Source organism: Gymnogyps californianus, chromosome 1 (assembly GCF_018139145.2).
Source record: "Gymnogyps californianus isolate 813 chromosome 1, ASM1813914v2, whole genome shotgun sequence".
Classification (NCBI taxonomy): domain Eukaryota; kingdom Metazoa; phylum Chordata; class Aves; order Accipitriformes; family Cathartidae; genus Gymnogyps; species Gymnogyps californianus.
In genome coordinates this window covers 45,657,429-45,679,653 of record NC_059471.1, presented here as the reverse complement: position 1 = coordinate 45,679,653, position 22,225 = coordinate 45,657,429, and the positions used below count along the sequence as shown (strand labels likewise).

Below are 22,225 nucleotides of genomic sequence, written 5' to 3'. Positions count from 1 at the left end.
TACCATAATAGTAGTTTCATAAACTTTGTACTTAGTGACTGGAGAACTTATTTTAGTGTCCCATTGTTTTTATCCCTCTGCTTTGTTTAGAGTCTAGAAGTTTATCATAATCAAACCTAGAGCTTCATGACTTTGGAAAACTCTTTATCTGTTCTGATGGCAATTTTTTATGAGTGATACCTACCTTGGATGGAAAAACCATATATCTTCATCTGATTCGGGGGTTTTATTTTCCCCCATGGCTTTTGTAGCTTCCTAGAACAAACTCTGTGAGCAAATGTGTGCTTTATCGAACATCAGAAATTCTTTCCTTTTTCTTACAGCTTTTAAAAGTTCTTGCTTTTAAAAGTGTCTTCAGTTCTCTGGTATGACCTGTACCCTACTCTTTCCTTGTGTAGAAATGCATCTAAATTTTTCAGTTAAAAGCATCTGAAAACTTCTGAGTGTCCTGTGCATTGAGTATCTCTCCAGTCATATCCCTGATCTGTTCCTCTCTTCCTCCTCTCCCATACAGTTGTCAGGCTTCCAGCTGTCAGTGATCTCTTGGTACTAGGACAGAAGACACCAGTGGGGTAGGGAGCACAACCTTTTACACAGGAGCCAGCCACTTAGCTGCTGCTAGTTCTATTTTTACTGCTAAAGAAAGGAGACAAAACCACGTGGTCTAGCAAAAACTGAAGTATTTTGTATCATGTATACTGCAGATATACAACTGTCATACATTAAACTTGTATAAACTCAAATGCAGGCTTTTATCATCTACTATCACTTTTTTCAAAAGTTTTTTGAGAGATCGTTTGAGAATCTAGAAGCTTTAATGTTCCTTTCTTTTCTCAGGACTGTATCCACCAAGAGCCAAACTTGTAATTCAGAGACATCTGTCGTCACTAACTGATAATGAGCAAGCAGACATTTTTGAACGTGTTCAGGTAATACATTAGAAGCTGTTCTTTCAAATTTGAAGAAGGCCATGATAAAATGGACTAGACATTTTTGCTTTTGATTATGTTTGGTTTGTTACGTAGTTGATCGAGAATTTACTATTTTTCCACCAAACATCGTAGTGAAATAGCATGCTCCAACCTAACCTCATGTGATATACTGCTATCGGAAAAGTTTTGATTCCCAAGTCTGTTGAGATGCTCTGTGTTCATATCCAGAGTATTTTTTTTCTGAGCTTAGTTCTTCATCTATAAACACATTTCCCTACTTGAAAGTGATGTGAGAGTGAGTTGAGAACAGGTGAGACATGCAGGTATCAGGAATGTGTCTGGCATTTTCAGAAGTTGTCTTTTTTGACTTATTCTGAGGCAAGATTCTGGTGTAAGCCAGTGTACTCAAGTGGATGAAGTATGCAATAATTTAGGCTTCCAAAGGCTACGCTCTTCTCTAGCTGCCCAAAGAAGGAAGTGGCTGTTTGGTTTTCCGGGGTTCCTTATTCCATTTATAAGGCTACACAATGGCAGACGACCATAGAAAACAAAATGTGTTGGCCTAAGGCTCCCTCCTCTCCACAGCCTGTAACATTTTCCATACAGAAAGTTTTGGTCTATTTTGCTCAGGAATATGAAGGCATACAAACAGTAGTGCAATTTGACATACTAATAGTGCACTCTGGCATCTGGCGTATCAGTATATTAATTTCAAAGAATGCATACCTGTGGAAAGGAAAATAAGCAAATGATGACTTGAAAGGCAACCTTTTTTCTTTTCTTTGCTGTTACTGACAGAAAATGAAGCCTGACAATGACCAGGAGGAAAATGAACTTGTGATCTTACATCTACGCCAACTCTGTGAAACTAAGCAGAAAACGCACATTCACATTGGTGAAGCACCATCGGTAAAGCTTATTTTTGTATTATTCCTCTCCCTCCTCCCACCCTATTAAAATGCAACCTTGAATACTAGCAGGGCCACTGCTAGAGTTCATCAGGGATAGCTGAAGCTGGGTATTGTAATTGAGAGGACTGTGAAAGAGAAGTAATTTGATTTGATTTATAGTGGCATGCTTGTTTTTTTTAAGTTTGGGGGGCAGGAAGGGGAGGGAAGAAAGACAACCAATTAGTTTTTAGGTCTAGATTTCCTTACAGTGTGAGGATACCTCTTCTGTCCTTTTCCTTCCTCCCTGATCCCCACTCCCAAACAGTTATTTCTAGGGAGAATAGGGATGAAGAGGGCATTGGTTTCAGTTTAAACTACGAACTTATCTAGCAAAGGAATGGGTAAGAGTATTGTTAAATTGATATGCTTTTACAAGATAGTCTTTAGGGATGGAATGTGCCTTAAACTGTGTTTTTTTTGTGGATTTGTGGTTTTGGGGAAGTGGGTTTTTTATTTTGTTTTTTTTGTTTGTGGTGTTTTTTTTAATAAAGGCCAACGGTGTGTTGTTTATTATGTAACTTGGTTCGGCTCTAGCCTTTGGAGGTCTGCAATTGCAAAAAGAATTGCCAAAGCTGAATTGTGTCCTTGCTCATTTCAACAGACCGTTTCTAACAGTGTGATTCCAGAAAGCACCACCAGTGGTGGCAGGTTTAAACTTGACATTCTGAAAAACAAGGCCAAGAAATCCTTGACTAGCTCTCTGGAAAATATCTTCTCAAGGGTAAGACTAACAACTCATTGTCAGCAGCAATCCCAGATATCCTTGACAGTAAAGACCTATCAGATTTTTTTTTGTTGTTTTTTGGCCTCAGTCTGATAAATACTTAATGAAGTGATATCCCTATTGTGAAATCTGAGAGTTACAGCTGGGTTGATTGTGACTTAACTGTGCTAGAAAGTTTATGGTAAGGCCACACATACAGAGGGAAAAAAAGGCAAATTTCTGAATAATGAACGTTCATGGTAGTTGGCAAGTGAGTTAGCTGAGCATTATCAGATGTGTTGCTTCAGAATAAAAAAAGTTAATCAGGATGGTTGCATGATCACATAAAGAGACATGTTATCTTTTTTTGAAAGTGTGAATAAATGTGCCTGCATAAACTGGAAATCTTTCTGTTCTGAGAAGTAAGGCCTTACCTCTCATAGCTAAAATTGCTCATATTGGTCACTAAGAATCTTGAGAAAGTAGTAACAAAGTTGTCCTTTTGCAGGGGAAAAAAAAAAAAGCAATAGACTTAAAAAGTGAGGAGTTCTTCATTTCAGTGTTGCTAGCCAGATATGATGTGGAAATGCAGATAATTACTGGAACTCTCTTATAAAGAAGTAGTCTGAATTGCAAGTTTTGCTTAGTGTCCCCTGCTCAGTCGGGAGAGTCCTGAAAGCACAGAAGAGGCATATAGAGGAGTAACTGAAGAAGGCTGGGTACCTGGGATCCAGTATGTCATTACAGAAAAAGTGTGATGAGCTGTGGATACTGGATGGTGAGGTCTAAATATAATTTGGAGCAGTGAAATTAAGTTTCTTCTGCTAGTAAGTTTAAAAGCACCATGCTAATCAAGGCCTAAGTTGCACTTGTCCTGCAGCTTATATGGGCATGTCATAAAGTAACTTACAAATGTAGGATGCCACAGATGTTCCCTATAAAGGAGGCAAAATATTATTTGCCAGGGAGAATCCTTAGAACATAAGGTTAGGCGTGAATTTGATCCAGGACTGAAGCTAGCATTAAAAATCTCCTGGTCAAATCTGACCTATGTTGTGTAGCAAGTTTTACACACTAGGGACTTGGTCTGAATATGGAGAGAGAGAGAGCGCGCACACAAAAGAGGGTGATGACTGTCAGATCTGAATAATTTCAGCACTCTGGAATATCATCAAATGGTGACAGCTACAGTCATGCCTGTGCTGAGTCTGATTTCTTTTCCACATCTAAAGGACATGTGACTGGAAAGTGATCCAGCTCTGACGGTGGGTCACTAACCCTGCAGTGGTTGTGGAACGGGCATACATCACTGGGAATAACCCAGTAAAGCAGCCCTGCCATATACGCACACACTAGCACTCTGATCACGTCAAGGAAAAATCATTTAGACGAAATGCACTGCTTAAGTTGAAGAGTCTCTGAAGGGAAATTGCTTATATATTGTTGGTTTTGATATAGTATGTTCCTTCTCACCAGGGCCACTGTGACATGCTGCATGTTGTAGTATAAGGATCTACACAGTCCATGATTGAGTTCAAGAGAAGTGCACACCCGAATCTGGATTAGGGCCATTTTAAGTTTGCTGTTTATGAAGCAGACTTGCTGTTGTGAGGAAGCTTGTCTCATCTTTAACCTGAAACTGGAATAGATCAGGAACAGCAGTATGTTGTAGTGAATCATGATACACATAGGGGTTCACCCTTGCAGGTCCATTTAAAGGTTACACAATGCAAGACCGAGAAAAATAATTTACAGTGCAGCTCAACCACTGATTATTTAGTTAAAGCAGGTATATACGATGAGTATCTCTGTGCATGTATACTGTGCGTTATGTGCATACATGTGTTATACAATGACTGTTTCGATAGTTCTTATTCTTCATCAGGCTATTACAACAAACCTAATGGATTGTGGCTAATTCCTAAAGGTATTTAGGCACCAAATACCTGTTGGTGTGGTGGGTTTTCCCCTCCTTAAGCCAGCTGCAAATCATGTGGTATTGACGTAATGGGATGCTAATTATGCTTGACTTATCATCTTTATTTTAAAGTGCATTTTGTTACAAAGAGACCAGGAAAGAACTTCAGGGTTTTTTTTAAAGTTGGCATTCAGCATCTTTTTGTAGATAAAGAGATTTAAGTAAAAAGTAAAAGTCAGTATATGGGGGGGAGAGGCTTGCGCAGCCTTAATCTTAGCAAAATTAGAAGTAAGTATGTAGTAACCAGATATCTAGGAACACTTTAAGTGGGTGGCTTCTTAGCTAGGTAAATAGCATCAAGTGACATTTTAAGCTACCTGAAGGAGTAGCTGCTCACTAATCACCATAGGGAAACATGCTGGTTCTGTGCTATGACTTCACTTAGTCCCAGAGGAATGTCACTTTTTCACTTGTTTGTTTTGCTGGACTGATCTTATTTTTGTCAGGTTTGAACTGAAAACAGGCTGTGGCTTCCTAATGAGGTACCTCAGAAAAATAAATATAACCTCTGTTTGACCTCATGAACAGATTTCTTCCAGCCCATGCTGCACTAACCTCTTCTGTTGTTGGTTTTTCTGAACCAAAAAGCCCTTCTTAAACTGCCAAAAGTGTGTGTTTTTAAAGCTAGTGAGAAACTTCCAAGTTATCCTTTGCTCTTTTTTTATTGTGAGGGTCAGTGAAGAGATGCTTTAGGCAGAGTATTAATTGGTAATGAGCTTAGATGGGATAATGTACTTTAAGTCTTGAAAATAAACCTTACCAGGAAAAAGGAGGCTAAATAAATACTGCTGATGTTGACAAAACTTCCCCTGGAGTTGCAAGCATACCAAGAGGAGCTCTATCGATAGTTTTCCTAAAACCTAGACTATTTTTCCCCTGATAAAGTACCGAAAGCAACTTACTTCAGCAGTCAGAAGTGTCCAACAGCATATATCACCAATGTTTCATGGGAGTTAAAGTTAGGAGTGGAAGGTAGTCAGAAGTATTGTGGCTCTATCCCCTCTTCCTGTGAAACCAGATGACTGTTAACAAGTTCGGCAAAGATCTGCTAACGCCAATTGCTAGCAAATTGGTCTCAGGGTTAGCTGCATTACAATTGAAAAGTCTTGTTTGTATCTGGTGTTATTTGGCTGGATTTGCAGCCAGAGAGTGTTTTTCCCCAGTTTTAGTCCTTTCACTACTTTTGCCCCGGTGGACTTAATTTGTCTGAAATGTCTAGATATGGAGTAAACTCTCTGTTGAGATTGTAGTGTGTCAAATGCATCCATTAGCTGCAGTGCATGCACAGTACTGAAGTCTGGAGCTTTTTGAACTCAGCTGTTTAAGCCAACTCAGCTATTTTGCCTCAAATGGATCAGGAAATACTCAGTTGCTTCAGACAACAGAGCTGCAGGTTTAAAACTCCTGGGAACAAGGAGGGAGAAGATACAGTTTTGCCGGCTAAAGATGTCACTGCTTGTAAAATCCAGTGCTTGCCCCATGATCTGTGGTCTTATGTCAAACGTTGTCACATGCCTGAACTGTCCTGTGTTCACCTGCACAGCTGTTGCCATCTTTGCTTAACCTTCAGAAAAAGAAGAAAAAGACCAGATTAAATTACTCGCCTTTTTTCTTGCAGGGAGCCAACAGAATGCGCGGCCGCCTGGGAAGCGTGGACAGCTTTGAGCGCTGCAACAGCCTTGCTTCTGACAAAGTACGTAAGGAGCTTAGTTAAAATTGGCACGTTTTCATGCACGGGTGTTAATGAAGTATAAATGTGGCACTCTGCTTCGATTTGAAGGAAGTAGCACAAAGCACATCAATTTACAAAACTCAAAAACTTACAAAATAAGAGTTTCCACTGGGAGGCGAGGGGTGTAAGAAAGCTGGCATATATGTTGACTTGAAGCTTCAGCTTTAATCTATTGTTTGATTGCCAGTCCTTTTTTTCTACACTTCCCTTGCTTCTACAAAAAGCAGGGAATTTCTGGTCAGCTTCTGCCTTGTTTCACTGAAGTAATTAAAAAAGGTCATATCTCAACAAAAGGAAGTGCTCTGAAGGTGAAAAATCCTTTCTGTAAGTAATAGTTGCTTTAGGGAAGTAAGAATTTTTGACCTAAAACCAGCTGTTGGGGATGCTGTGTGGGGGCGAGCGGGCAGAACTCTGTTCACTTTCTTTTTGTTTCCTGTTTTTAATGTTTTACTTCACATGAGGATTGGTTGCTGGTTTTCCCAGGAGGTGAAGATTCTGTTACGGTTTTCCTGCTACAGTTACTCATAAACTGGCTGTGTAATAACAGTCTCTCTTCCAGGATATCACTATGACGGTACAGGAAGTATGCTCGCGATATGTCGAGGAAACTAGCTAAAAGCAGTTTCCCTAGTCTTTTCAATTCCTGTGTTCTCCTGAAAGAGCCAGAGGTCCGGTAGCTGGAATGCTGATCCCTGTGAGAGGATGCCTAGAGTAATTAGTATGTTGTTTGCATTGTATATATATTTTTATTCCTCCCTCCTTTTTTTTTTTTTTTTTAAAGAAGGACGCTGCTGGTTTGGAGTAAATTATCGAAGGATGTCTGGTTTTGGTGATAATTAGCATACAATAGGCCATGACCAAGAAGGGGGAGAGGCTTTGGTGCCCCGATGCGGCGCGCGGCCCGTGGGGTTAGGCGAGAGCTCTCGCAGGGCGCAGAGCGGCAGGCCTCACTCCGCCAGCACTTCCTTTCAGGACGCTTCGCCGGGCGATTCCCCACCAGCTACTCCTCCGGCGTCCCCTGTGTCCTCAGCCTGGCAGCCGTTTCCCGAGGAAGACTTGGACTCCCCCCAGTTCAGGAGGCGTGCGCACACCTTCAGCCACCCCCCCTCCAGTGCCAGACGGAGGATAACCTTCCAGAACGGGAGGTCCCAGAGTGTCCGGTCCCCACTGCTGCGGCAGAGCTGCGTCGAGGCGACAAGGTGAGTCAGGGCATGCCGCGCCACGCGCCTGCTGTCTCCTGCGATTTCGGTACATGAGCCTCACCCATGTTCCTTCTTACAGAAGCTGTTTCTGCACCGCTCTGGGTTTCATTTATTTATTTATTTGTTTGTTTTCAGCCTGTCTTCTCTGCCTCCGAGTAGTTTGGTGCTTTGCAGTAACTCACTAATCCCTGAATTAGTGATTCAGGGGAAGCATCAATCCAGCGAATTGATCATCGGGCTAGATACTGGCACTGATCTATTTATTTATTTATTTATTTGTCACCTCTCAGCTGAGCCTTTTTGGCAGTGTTGGTAGTCAGGCCCTTTGGAGAAGAGGTCCTTGCCGCTTTTAACTGCAGAGACGGTCGCCTGACCGTCACGCCAGGATGAAAAAGGCACTGACAGCTTCAAGTGTCTGTGACTGTGTTAGCCAAAGCTCCCAGAGAGTATGTCCAGAATTAAAACTGGTGAGGAGTCTCACAAAAGGCCTTAAAGATGAAACACCTCCACTGAACTGCGAGGCATGCGATTGCTCTGTTTGCCTTTCTCCGGAGCTTCCCTCTGTAACTTCTTTCCCTTTCTTTTTTGGAGACTCTCCAGCTATTAACATGTAGAACACTGTTCCTTCAGGAGTTCCTTCACTCAGTCAGAAGAGGTCACCACAGTTCATTGTGGGCCTCTTCGGTTGTACTTTCTCTGCCTCCATCCTGGCTATCTGCAGTAAGTGACCATGCAAACTCCAAAACCTTTACAAGATTCAGGCCCAGATGACCTGAATTTTTTCTGTTGGAGGAGCACTTTCTCCAAACTACTCGTCTGTTTCAATGCTTGGCTGCAATTATGCTTTTTGTAGGCTCTTTCTAAAAATGGCTTTAAATAATAATTTCTCACCTGTTGATGTCTAGATTAAAATATCAGTGTGAATGCCGCACCAGCTTGTAGAGAAAGGTAAAAAAGTCTGTTCTGTTTAAGAGAAAGGAAGGGGGTGAAGGGTAAGAAACTAGCCTTGAAGTAGCATTGTTACATTGTGTTTCTGAAGAGATAAATAATGTGTTTTTTACTGAGATAAACTTTGGTTATTTTTGTTTTCCACTGACCATGTTGTATGCAAACAGGAAACCCTGACAGTTCAAACTGAAGGACTTGCTGACTTCACTTCTTTGTAATATCTTTTAAGAAGTCGCTGATTAAGTGGCATCATCAGCAGATTTTCAGTCAAAACAGTTTGTAACAACTTGGTTCTAGGCTGGGATTTTCCTTCTGTCCTTTCCTATTGAGGATTAATCAAAAATGTTAATTAAAAGAAACTGAATTATTTTTTATGTCCCCCCAACACTTGTTACTATTATTAAGTAATGTTTAACTGTGTAGTAGGACTATCTTTCTTGATTTAAACACTTCACAAAAATTTATCCAAAAATACTGCATTTAAATAATCTCTACTTTCTAATGTGTTCTAGCAATACGTTACTTACAAAAGCAAGAGAAAACTGAAGGGAAGAAACAAGGTGGTTCATGTTATTGGAAGCAGGTTTTTAAGGATATTTTCTGAAAGTTTCAGAGATTCTTTTTCTGAACTTGCTTTGAGAATAAATAAGGCTAAAGAAATAAGGTGGTCTGCCTGTTCTGCAGTGTCATTGAAATGTTTCTTAAAAGAAAGAAGCTGTAACAGCAAAATCAATATCATCAGGGAAACTGCCCAGTAGTGCACTTGGTACATTTTATCTTCTGGGAAACAAAATTACTGTAAGCCCAGATGAGGTACTTGGCCAGTATCTTTAATCTGGATGTTTTGTTGTTATATTCAAATCCATGCTGACCCATCTGCTGTGTTCTCTTGTTGCCTGCACAGTCCTATGGTCGGGGTTCGGCGCGCTCTCAGTGAGAGTGAATCTGTGTCACCTGGTCTCCCCTCCTCTGTCTCTGCCCCTTCTTTCCTGAAAAGCTTTTACCAGGGCTCAGGAAGGTTACTCCAGCACCCAGAAAGTGACCTCTCCAAGAGGTGAGAGTGTTGTCTCCTGCCTGGTTCTTCAGTGCCACCAGCTTAACAACAGGATTCCCAGTGCAATGCAGCACATGGGATCTCTCCCACTCTGCCTTGTGCTCCTGCATTTCTAACAGCCTTCCTAAGTACTTGATGCAAATGGGCGAACAGGCTTTTGGCCAAAAAAGCCTGTTAAAAATAGAGGCTTGTCTGCTGACATCTAGTAGCTCTGACCTGTTTCTGTTGCAGTGTTACAAATCTGCTGCATTGGTTTGTCACTTGAAATGCAATGGTTTTTAGAAGTGTCACGCCAATTTAATGCTTTCTCTGCTGAATGCAAACCAGCATGTGTTGCTGTGATCATTGGCATGTGAAAATAAGAGAAGAGCAATGTGAAGAGTGTACAGTACTAACGTGGGATGCCTGTGCATGAGGAAGGGGAAATGCCAAGTTATCTGGGTGATACTAGCTGTGAGATATTTAGAGAGAACCGGCAAATAACTTCCAGTTGAAGAGGAGCAGGGAAGAAGCGAAGATACAAGGGCTTTCTGACATCAGTGTGAAAGACTGAGTATCTGAATGGAAGTCGCACTTCTTTTTACTGTAAGAATAGGCCCTCCTTCAGGAGGGTGCTTGAGGAAACTGCATATGGGTTATTTCTCTGAAGTAGGCCTATAGTGAATAAGATGAAGCCATAGTTTTGAACTTCATGATGTTTTTTTGCCAGTTGCTGGCCTTTTTATTTCTCTTCTGCCAATGGCAACTCCTTTTTCTATCGTCAGTCTGTCCTTGTTCGCTGAACTATACTTGTGTTTGTGGTACTTTTCATCTCTGAGTGTGGCTCTCCCCTAATCGTTCCCAACAGAAGACTGTGGAGTTGTAGAAAGTGCTTTTATGGCTTTCTCCCTGGAAAAATAACAGTAGATTTCATTCTTACCAAAAACAAGTGTTGTTGAGATCTGGATTCTGGGTGTGTTAGGACTCTTAATACATGGGGATTTCAGTTGTATGAGATGGATGTGGAAGTTTTTAGGGGTACCTAAAGAAATCTTTTCACCTTGTGGAGTGCAGTTTCATTAAACACGTATTAGTTTGTCATCTCCATTTTAGGGTAGACTGTAAAAAATTACGTAAATATACAAACAAATGTGAGAGGTGGTTGACCTAAAGGTGGCTTTAAGGTACAGTTTGGGTGAGTCATCTCTAATAAAATATAGGTTAGAATAAATACAAAGTATGTATCATCTCCTTAAGCACACTGTATCCTACCTTGATTTCACTGACATTTAAATTGTCTCTTTCTGGCCTCTAATCTGTAATTGGTGTACAGCATGCAGCCAAATACTGTAATGTAGACACAATTACAAAACACCTAGTGGGAAATTTCTACAGTTGGGGTCCTTCCAGCAGAATAACTTGTATGTAAGTGGAATAAGGTGAGACATCCTTACAGGAAGGTGACCGCATAGCCTTATAGTGGCGGGACCCCTGCTGGCCCCCCCCTCATCCACCCCCCCAATCCCACAGCTTTTAAGAAGTAAATGGTAAATTGTCTAGACTCACCTTCTAATAGAGGGATAATGTAAACTAATCATTACTTAATTTTCAGAGGTCTTTCCAAAACCAGTCTTAGAAATATTTCAGTTTTGAAGAGGGAGTCACTTGAAGGTGACCCCACCTTTTTACCCAAGCACAAATGAATAAGGAATAAGCAGTGTATGTTTTTGAAATTTGAGAGGAGAGATTGACATCTTGTCCAGTGTAGAAGTAGGCTTTTAATATCTCCTGTTCTAAACCTTGCATCCAGTAGTGGCTGCTATATAAGTGAATTGGATGCCTAGATTTTCCATTCCCTACTACACTGCAGTAACACTAGACTAAGTAGCAGGTGAATTATTAAAGTTGAAATTAAAGAAACTGATGAGTGCACGCCAGGGTGTGCAGAGAAATGGCAAAAAAATAACCTGTCTCTTACAGACTACCTCTTATTTGGGTTCCAGTCCAACTTTGTTTCTGCATTCCCTTCAGTTAGCAGACTTGGTCCAAGCTGAACCAACGCCCAGGTTAGTTTGTACAGGCAGCTGGATCCCATTAAACCTAGCTTTCTGGATTTGGGGAATGTAGGTATTGAGTATTGTGCTAAAACTGTACTTTAATGCCGGATAATTCCAAGCTGAAATTTCTGAGATATTACCCTTTTTGGAATTGGTTATGCATGCTAGTCAAGATACTGCCTTTCATTGTAATGGAGTTTTGAACGGTAGGGTGGGGAGATTTCAAATTAGGAGCAATTCCCAGAAGACCACCCTGTTTCTACTTACGTTTTATAGTATAAAGGTTTCTGATACCATTTGATCTTGAATTTGCACAAAAACTTATGTGAAAATGGGATCTCATTAGCTATAGATCTTGCTGGGAGCAACTGGGCCTGAACTGTCATGGTGAGGAAATTGCAGTAGCAAGGATGAAGTGTTGGCCTCTAGTTGGGTTCATGAAGTGAATACAACAAACGTAGTCAGAAAGAAGTGCCAAATGAATAATGCTGATGTGATAAGAGTGACTGAGGTAATCCAACTGTCACTTGAACTGGCTAATGGAGAATGAAATATATTGTCCAACTCATGGTGGCTGAAACTCTTTAAGCTTTCCCTGATTTAGCTTGCAAATGTGTGTTGTGCCATCAGGTTTAAGAATGAGAGCAAGTTCAAATTTTTTATGGTGTGTTTTTTCTTGTGGGTTTGGTGGGGGGGTTTTTTGTTTGTTTTTTGTTTTTTCCTTTGGCTATTTTTCACAGAGAGGACCATCTTCTATCCCAATAGGCTCAGTGTGAGGTGTTCTTAGGATTCTCCTGTGAGTGTATGTTAGGTTGGAATTGAGCACCGTGTGGCAGTCCCTTACAATCTGAAGACTATAAGCTGTTTAACTGTTAGGAACTCTAATTAAAACTTCAGTGCTTTTTCCTCTCTAAGAATAATCATGGTTACTACACATTCATGAAGTGTATCCTAGCCACATTGCACTGGCGAAAAATTCTTTATAGTCTGACTTCCTGTATCATGTAGCTTTGAGATTACACATGATGCAGCGGGCAGCTTTTCTTGGTGTTCTGGTGAACTTCGATGTGCAGGAGCCAGTTTGATGTGCAGGCTGTGCAGAGCCAGTTTCAGTTGGAATTCATTTTAGAAAGATGTTTGATTTGTAGCAGTCAGATGGGCCTATGCAAATAACACCAAGCCAGGGCCAGCTGGGGAGCTGGGTGTTAAAAAGCAACTCTGCTTATTATGTATGTGTCTTTATGTATTGGCTGCTGTATAGAAGATGATTCTGATCCATGTTTACATCACATTTTGGCACATGGCCACAATCTCAGAAACTAATAGTAGGGTGTTGGAGATGCAGGGTACAGTGCCTTTCACCTGACTGTAGATATCTTCATCTCATCTAATCAATGGAGAGAGGTTGGTGTTTCTGCAGCACAGTTGCTCTCATCCTAATGTGATTGTCTTTAATATTCTGACATTTACGGAACTGATCCTGCCTATTTATCTACCTTCCTTCCTGAACACTAATACAGCCAGTTGTGCCTGTCACTGGGAACATCTTAATTTAGAAAGCATGAAACATGCCCTAAAAGTGTCTTCACCTCCATTAAAAAGGAAGCCTCCGTTGACTTGCTAGGATTTAAAGGGCTGTGTTGGAGATACCTAAAGCCAGGAGGAAAAAACGTATTCTTCAGATAAGTTCACTATGGTGAAAGACATGTCTTTTTTCCTAATGTTTGTGGGGAGGCTAAGCTTTTTGGGTTAAATTCTAATGATCACTGCTATGATGCTTTCTGTGGAAGAGAGAAAACACCAGTATGTTTTCTGCTTTAAGGAGTGAACAGTATAGTAAAGTTGGGCATCAACACAATATTAATAGGTGCCTTCAGAATGTTTTTACTGCATTGTCAATTCATTTGTCTAGAGTGGAAGCGGTCCACATAATCTTGACTTTTGACAAGTGTGTTGTGCAGCATTTAATATTGAACACAAGCACACATAAGGATTAAAAAAAAAAAATAAGTCCTTCCAACATACAGGTAAACAAACAGGAATTTGAGAGCATAATCTGCTTTTAAACTTTCGTTTCTGTGACTTCTGGAATTTCTGGCTTTTATTCATCAGCTACTCCTGAAAGCTAGGCTATTGGAAGAATTTGTTTGGTTTTTTAATATAAAAATAAAAGCAGCACTTTTAAAAATGGGACAGCTTTCAGCATAGGTTTGACTAGCTCACACAGTCTCTGTTCATTGCATTGTTATGCAAGGATAATTTAAGATGACTTATTGCCACTTGAATTTCAACAGATTGCTTTTTTAAAACAGCTTCATTTCTCATGAAGAAAGTAAAATACTTGAGAATGTTCTTTAAACAAAATAGCAGAAAGTAATTATTGAGAATAAAAATATATGACAGGAGTGAGAACCCATGGAGAGGTGTAAACTGATAGGAAGTAGTTTTTCCTCCTCCCAAAGCAGAGGAATACTTGATGTATTAGGCTTACATATAGGCTTCTGCCAGCTTAAGTCCTGGGAGTTGAAATATTAGCTGTCTTTCTGTACTTGATCTGGGGGATTTTGTACCATCCCAGCCTCCAAATTGCAAAGTAGGTCGAGTTGATTCAATTGCTACTTAGAGCAATCAAGAAGTTGAAATGAAAGCGAACTGGGGAAAATGCAAACCTTGGCATGAGCAGCAACAGTATTTATTCTCAAGTCAGTTGGCTTGCGTGGACTCAAGTGCAAAATAATTCAGATATGTATTGCGTAAAGAGTTCACAAGAAATGGGGTAGCTTTGTGGTTTTTTGAATATCGGTCTTTGGGAGCATTTTAAAGAACAGTTTTGGCAAGAGATTTAGGTAATTGAAACCAAGCAATAAGCATGTTTGTAATCTGAACAAGTTTTTTGGGTTTATTCATTTTTCTACACGCCCCCCCCCCCCCTTCTTCCTAAACTAGCTGTCTCATCTTCATACTATGCATTATCTGATAGACTAGTGAATGGGATGATGCTTTGGTGAAACTGAGTTGCAGTTACTGGAGATAAAAAGCTTAGATGATCAGTACTCTGTACTCTTGAGTACTTGGGCTATCACTTGCAACAGCTTAAGGATGAAAGTACAGACTGAAATATTTGAGGCATTATATTGGAAAAAGCTTTTCATTTTTTATTGCATACAAGCTGATGAATGCATTTTGGTTTCTGTGTTGGGTCAGGAGCATAGGCTAAGTAGCCTTATGGAGAATCATTATTCTTCAAACTGAACTGTGATGCATTTGTCTTAAATACAAAGTATTACATTGTTATCGTTTTCCAGAGCTGCATGGGAGGTATGTTAAGTGATTAAAACAGTAACGGTAAGTAAAGTAAATTGGAAATACTCCATTTGGTGGAATTTCTCTATTCAACTGTTTGGCTTTGCCCTTTCATATGTCTGTTTTACCAAGCTGAAATATCCTGATGTAGAAGCTGTACCATAATCTAGTTGTCATTTTCTTAAAATAAATAAAAGAAAGTAAAGTAAAAAAAAAAAAAAAATCAATTTTTGCAATCATGTCCTAGTTTGCATTCAGTTCTTAAATCTCTCTTCTCTAGTTCGTTAAGATTTTATATACTGCCATCTCTTAATTTGCAGTACATTGACTCTGGTGCATTTCATCTTACTCAGTTGTTGATAGATTGCAGCAGGGCAGGAACTTGTAGAAAGCAGTTGTGTTTTTTTTCTTCTTGGGGGTTATGTCACTGTATAACTCAAGAAATATTCATCCTCTGCCTTGCCCCAGTGTGTAGGCTCTATAATCCATAGTTTGTAGAGCAGTTACAAATTTCTTGAGTTTGAGGTAGCAACTTTTTCTTAAAGTGGAAAACATCATTAAAAACTGGAATTAATGATTGGACTATTTCTGCTAATTGACCTTGCAACGTATTTCCCATGTAGACATTTAAGCCTGTGTGTTTTCAGAACAGGGTCTTTTCTTAAGAATCCTTAAGACTTTTTCCCATGCGTGTTTGAGGTTCGATATCAGTGCCTTGACAGGCAAGTTGTGAAAGTCTCTGTTTCCCCAGGTTGGGAGGTAGTGAAAACTCTGCTCTGCTTTTCAGTAGCAATGACTGAACTCCATTTAAGAAGTTTCACAAGTGCCCTTGCTTTCCATTGAATACGGCAAGGTGTGCGCATGAGACTTTTGAAAGTTTTCCTCTAATCACTCATCAGAGAGCTCTTTGAAAGAGGAAGTGATTAATGTTAGTTGCTTAAAATGCCAGGGGAATTTTGGAAGGGAGGGTTTAACAACAGAAATACAGGTCCTCAGAACTGTATGATTTGCACAATTCACGAAGTAGCACATGTGACTAATCCATCCCACTGTAAACTCTGTGACTCAAATGATGTAACCAGCTTTGTTTCATACCCTAAAATAGCCACCCTGTTATTCTGACTTTCCTGTAAATCTTACTACTGTAAATTGAACACTATTCCTAGGACTGTCTGTGTGTTTAGGGGCACAATAGCTGAATGTAGATTTTTGTACGTAGCAATAGAAAGGAAGTTTTCATTTCCTTCTTATGTAGCTTCTATTTAGTAAGCCCTGGAATGACTCAGTTTTTGTGTTCTAACATGTGATCTATAAGACCTGAAATAGTGAGAAGTAGTTTCATTACAGTTGTTTATAGAAACATGAGTTATAATGATTAATATATCCAAACTCAATACCTTCTTTCCAAGAGTTGTTGGAGTGAAATGCCTTTGGAAAACAGCACCTCTAGATTGAAAATAAGTTTTGTAGTCTGTTTAGCTAGCACAAGCAGTGGTTACCCCATCGCCAAAGACTGTGTAAGAGTTAGCCAAAGATGATTGTCACAGGGTTTTCTGTTGCTGTTTTGGTTAGTGCAACATGGGGCTCTACTGAGGCCACCTGCTAATCGTATGATGCATAGGGAACTAAGGCACTGAAGAAACTAAATCAGGAGTAGAGAATAATTCAGACTGTCTGTTATCCAGGGCTCCCAGCCCCTAGTGCTGTTCTTAGAGGAGAGCAGGGGGTGGTACCTAATGCTGGGTAGGCGAAATTGAAGGCACGATTATTTCTCTGCCAGGATATGGAAGCAGGGTCTGATACCTGTGTATGATAGTGAGTCCAGTTTGCTCACTGAGGCTTACAGATGTCAGGAAGCTATTGTAGATCTTTAGCATAGTGACAGCTTTGGTCACTAAAAAGGCCAATTCTAGCTTGGTGGATTATCATTCAGCACAGAGTATTTGATATGAAAAGTGCTGATTGAGGTAGTGTAGCTGAAACTTCATAGTCTGCCTCCCTTGCAGATCTTTCCTTTTGTGCAAGCCAAATGTGGGGAGACAGACTGCAGCTGGCAAACTGCGATCGTCTGACTTACCACTAAAAACATTGTGAACACTTAACGTGCTGGGCTTTCCTTTCATCTAACTCTTTTTAGGGACTTTGCACCATAGCCTGGAAATTCTTCACAGGATAAAGGTTTGAGTGTAGCTACTGCTGTGTTGATATAGCAGTTTTCCCTGTGGTGAATATGAAGCTGCAGACACAGCTCCCCCTATTTGATGCTGTCTTCCCAAGAAGTCTGTAGTTGTGTGTCACGCTGTTGATATTACATGGAAGGATTTGTGGCAGATAATCAATGTACCCATTGCTATATGAGAACTGTGCACCTACTTTACTACCACAAATGCAAAATGCTGAAATATTTCTGAGAGTGGCTCAAGTACTTCTGAAAGCTAAATGTCCTTTCCTCTGGCAATAGTCAGTAGAGAGGTGTACTTGGTGTCCTCTTAAAATGACCTCCCAGCAAAACTTCCCTGTATCCTCTCCTTGCCTCTTCCAGCAACTTAAGCTACTATTAAAATTACTGTGTAAATATATTTCTACGTGGCAACTGGGGAGGAGATCAGCTCCTTTCAGGTCATTGTGGTAGGAACTGAGCCTGCCCTCTGTTTGCAAAGGCTCTCTTCCTTCAGCTGGAGATGCTGATGAAACATGAGGACATTTAGCCCCATTTTTGCAAGTGAAGTGTCCACTTCTTGAAACATAGGAAAGAGGCTGCATGAGAAGGCCAGAACATTGCCTCCAATGAAATATTCACCTGTGAGCTCATCATACCATTTAAAATGGCACTAAATGGAACGTTGTGCTCTGCTAAAGCAACATCTCTGCTTTTAGGGGCATTACATCAGATTGCTCATGTAAGACTAACGTATGGCAAAACAAAACCCACTGCTGTCTATTTTAGAGGCTAAATATTACCCCATTTTTCTCTTAGCTTTTCAGAAAGTTTAGCTGTTATTCTGAGCTTCCAGCTGAGCACTGTATGAATGGTATGAATTCTTCCTGGTGGTATATAGCGTGCACTTCACAGCACTGCATTACAAGAAAACAGTTGGGCACTTCTGTATTCAAGGTGAAGCTCACACACAGCATGCTTTGCCTTCTAAAGCTTCCCAGCAAATGCTCCTGCAGATTTGGTTGTACATTAGACAGGCTTTTAAAGATTCCAACACCCCCCCCCCCCTCCCCCGCAAAGATGACTGACTTTGATCATCCCATCTGCTTTTTCTTTCCTTCAGTGATGGGGAGGGAAAGAAAAGAACATCAACCGTCTGCAGCAGTGAATCTCTAAATGCTGTGGGGGCCACGCTCACACCTCGCCGCATCTCCTGGCGGCGGAGAATATTCCTGCAGGTAGCTTCACCTATGAATAAATCTCCTTCCAAGATGCAGCATCCAGGTCTGTGTGTGCTTTTAAAGAAAATAAACAAGCAGTTGTTACTGAATAGTTATTACTATAGTGAACTACAACGTGTGAAAATATGAAAGGGAGAAGGGGGTCAGCTTGGTACAATATTCTTGCTAGAACCTCGCTAGAGGTAGTTGTGCTCAGTTGGCTTTCGGTCTTTGTTGCTTTGAATAGAGAGGATTCTGTCGTCAAAATCAAATGAATTGCAATCTGCCGTGGCTGCACTGGTAGCAAGGAAATGAAGAACTGCCTCTTGCTGACAAAGACATCCTCTTTAACAGTTAGCAAATTTTCACCCTAGCCTGCTTACATAATAGCAGTGTTTGCAGAAAATGGTAAATTTTCTGCCTTGTCCTTGTACTGCACATAGCACCTGTTGAGTGTGTTAATAACTCTTATAGCTTTAGGTCATTTAAGGTAGAAACCTCTGAAATATCTGAAATCCTTCTACGTTGATAAAGTCCCATTGGCAGAAGTCACAACCGTAGTAAATGACAAACTCTCTATTTAGTGACCATAAAGTGCTATAGCACTGCCTATAGTGCAGCTTAGCAGATGGAAAAAGTTGCTTTTAGTATAGAGCCTGTGGTAAATCACAGCAGTAAACAAGCTCAGCTGTAAAGGAGTCTTTATGGATAAATGCCTCTTTGTAACTCTAGAAGGAGCTAGCAGGGGAAAGGGTTGAAATACTGGGTGACCCGTTACTTAGCTTTATTTCATTTAAATATAACTGTTTAATTTAAATAAAACACTTTATTTAAAAATAATTCTCTACTGTTGAACTGCATTTTCTCTGTCTTTGGAATCAGCACCTCACTGCTGAATGTGGAAGACATTTTTTGTTCTGCTGTGACTTAGATTTTCATGATATGTCAAACACTCTGAGTCTCCTGTAATAGCTTTCTGATTCTTTGCAGATGGTCATGACGGAAGTGAATTGTTACCATTATCCCCTCTTGCTCCACCCCTGGAGGAGGACCCTCTTGTTCTAGTATTGCAAAATGAGGATGGTCCAGATAAAACTGGAGAGAGGAAAAACTCAGAAGAACTACAAAGTCTGTGGAGAAAAGCCATCCATCAACAAATTCTGCTACTTCGAATGGAAAAAGAAAACCAGAAGCTGGAAGGTTAGCTATTTAGAAAATACCCCTAAAAACTATTACAAATTCTGCTGCCTGAAGCTGAAAACTGTACTGGTGTTGGGCACCTCAAACAGAGATGTTGTTCTGTAACTTTTTGGTTAACAGTGCTAGAAAAAAAAATGTGTTTGCCCGGTCCTGTCTCACAGTCTACCAGGTTCTCTGTCTACCTGCCAACTCCTAATGAGTCACCTTAGTTAAAGAAGAAAGTAATAACTCTTCCTTTTTCAGTACATGTTAGACAAAGGTTGCTACAGTCTGTGTTCTAGCTAAGTCTAGGAGTTCTCATGTAGAGTCAGGAGAACAGATGGTGTGTGAAAACTTAGGTATGGTAAACCTTACCCTCTATATCTCATGTCGGTACTTTGCAGTGCATGGCATTTTTGTCCAGGCTTTCTGTCTGTCATTAACCATATCAGAGTGGTAATTTATAAATATTTGAATCCAAATACGATTTTTGAGCAACTGGCTCTTGAGGTACGTCAGAAAGTTATTTTTTTGGAAGATGACCACTGTACACTGAAAATTGAGTGCTGTTACTGAGGGATCTGAAGTTGGCCATGCTGACTTGTCAGCTGCCTGAGCTTCTGGCTAAGATATTTTATTATGACTGGTCAAGACTCACACAAATAAAAGATAGGATGCAATGTCTATCCTAGCATATAGAAGTTCTTCAGTATAATAGAGGAATAGCTTTCGGTGCAAGCTGAAAATCTCAAATGTCCTCTCTGCAATTGCTGCCCTCATCTTCTCCTGTATGGTGTATAACCTCATTAAATGGTAGTCTGTTTCTTCAAGCAAAATGTAATGATCTCGTTAAGGTCAGTTAACTCTTTTTCCTTCTTCAGTGGTGCTGACTGAGAAGGCAGGGAGAGGAAAGAAAAACAGCAGGACAGAAGTCTTTCCATGCCCCTACAAGCATACATCCTTGAATGTATTTCCTACACATGTAGCCTATTTCTCTGTGCACTCTCTCTGCAGTTTATCTCCCTGTTGACAAACACTTCTGTGGAAACTCCTAGATTCATAGGGAACATCTACAGAGAAGTCTGTTTTAACAGCCATAATCTTCGTTTATTGTTTTAGCAAACAGTCTACTGTTGTGGGGTGGGGAAGCTGGACGTCTGCTGTAGTGACTAATTTCATGTTGTTCCCTCTGGTAGTATGAGCTGCTGAGGGACAAGCTCTTTTCTGTACTTGCCCTGCGTGGCTGGAGGTCCTGAAAGCTGTTAAATCAGTCCAGTTCCTTAAGACTCAGTTATAAGTTATTTCCATTCTGTAACGAACGTGGAGAAAATAAGTTCTGCCTGGCTGATCATTTTTGGTGAAAACAGGAGTGTCAGCAGTGGAGACTTCAAACTGGCACTCATCTGCCAGCCCAAATCTTGGTTTGTGCTCTAAGGAGCATGTCTCCGTTCTTGTGTGCAGGTTCATAAGTACTGCTAGTGAAACTGGTGCTCTGGCTAGCTAGAATTCATTGTCTTATTTTTGAAGGGTGAAAAGTGAACTGTCTTAACACCTGTCTCTAGGCTTCCTTCCTGTGGGCTGCTATAACATGGGCCATTTTAAGGACAAGACATACGCAGAACTGTCCAAGTGCTGGTTAGGGCAGCGATTGGCATCCTAGCCTACAATTAAATGTAGATCTCAGGAATGGGAAATGTAATAACAGAAATGCAGCTATTTCTCTACTTGAAGCTAGGTTCCTAGCTGTGAATATATTCAGCTGTATGTGACTGGTTTAAGACTGGAATTGCTGTGGAATTGTTTTTAGTGGTTTTCTGTTAATGGTTTGTTGATTTTTATTTACAAAATATTAATAGAACCTCTTTTCCTATTCTTTTTGCTGTCGAGGAGACTTGAATACTATTAGCTCTTTGTTTTACAGAAGGTAAGTTCTGTGAATTGCACAAACTTGCTTGCTTTTTTTTTTTCCTGAGAAGCTAAAAGCTACTTTTTCCAGTAGATCACCTAGAAATATAAGAATTACAAAAAGTAGTAGGCCACCTAGCAGTGGTTAGGAAGAATGTTAACAAAGACGGTTGCAAGCAACCAGGGGTGGCATAGTAGGTAGGGAAAGTACGATCAACAGGCAAGCTTGCTGACTTTCACTAGGGTTAACTGCAGAGCCAAAGTACCGTTCAGTGAATGATAACTTGTGCACTTAATCCTGGAGTTTGTTGTCACACTGAAATATGTTACTGTTGTCTTGAATATGTTGCATACTGCTTATGAGAGTGAGCATTCTCAGATGAAATCGTACAATAATAGGGTAGCATATAAAATTGCCCAACTGGACTGCAGATTCTTGTGGTGAGATCACATTCCCATTTTTATGGAAGTGTACTGCACCTTTATGGAAGTGTACAATGCAGAGGAATTGGAGTGTTTTTCTGCATGCATATCATGTATAATAAAATAACTACAGTTAATTTGTCAGTAACACAAATGAAAGTTACTCCTCCGTGAAATTCCAGAGTAACAACACAGCTTTATTTCAGAAATAGTGAGTCCTCTGGAATAAATATTTTGTGCCAGGTAGTCCTATGCAGCAAACCTTTTAAGTTTACAGCAACATGAGTTCTGTGCTTGAGCGTGGTTCATGTTGGTTCATTCTATTTACTTCTAGTCAGCCTGATGATGCCGGGTAGCAGTGCCAAATCACTCTCTTAAGGGACATGTAAAAACTGGTACCAGTGTGACAAACTTCAGTTTAGAAGACTTGTGTAGCTTGCTTGCCTAAATCTCTAATATAAACATTCGTATGTTTGGGACTTTCCATACTAAAACAATTGTA

At 40.4% G+C, this 22,225-nt stretch overlaps 1 protein-coding gene across 2 annotated transcripts in view; it reads left to right on the top strand.

Annotated features, from left to right (window-relative positions):
* Positions 1-22,225, top strand: part of TBC1D4 (TBC1 domain family member 4) — a 113,336-nt gene that overhangs the window by 76,061 nt on the left and 15,050 nt on the right. The window contains exons 6-14 of one of the 2 annotated variants that reach the window (XM_050898847.1): positions 838-929; positions 1,731-1,841; positions 2,484-2,603; positions 6,182-6,256; positions 7,268-7,494; positions 9,350-9,499; positions 18,120-18,280; positions 19,207-19,416; positions 21,317-21,319. In XM_050898847.1, the coding sequence (XP_050754804.1) occupies positions 838-929; positions 1,731-1,841; positions 2,484-2,603; positions 6,182-6,256; positions 7,268-7,494; positions 9,350-9,499; positions 18,120-18,280; positions 19,207-19,416; positions 21,317-21,319 (1,149 nt within the window). The remainder of the gene's footprint in view (positions 1-837; positions 930-1,730; positions 1,842-2,483; positions 2,604-6,181; positions 6,257-7,267; positions 7,495-9,349; positions 9,500-18,119; positions 18,281-19,206; positions 19,417-21,316; positions 21,320-22,225) is intronic. The other variant, XM_050898856.1, reaches the window with a different exon arrangement.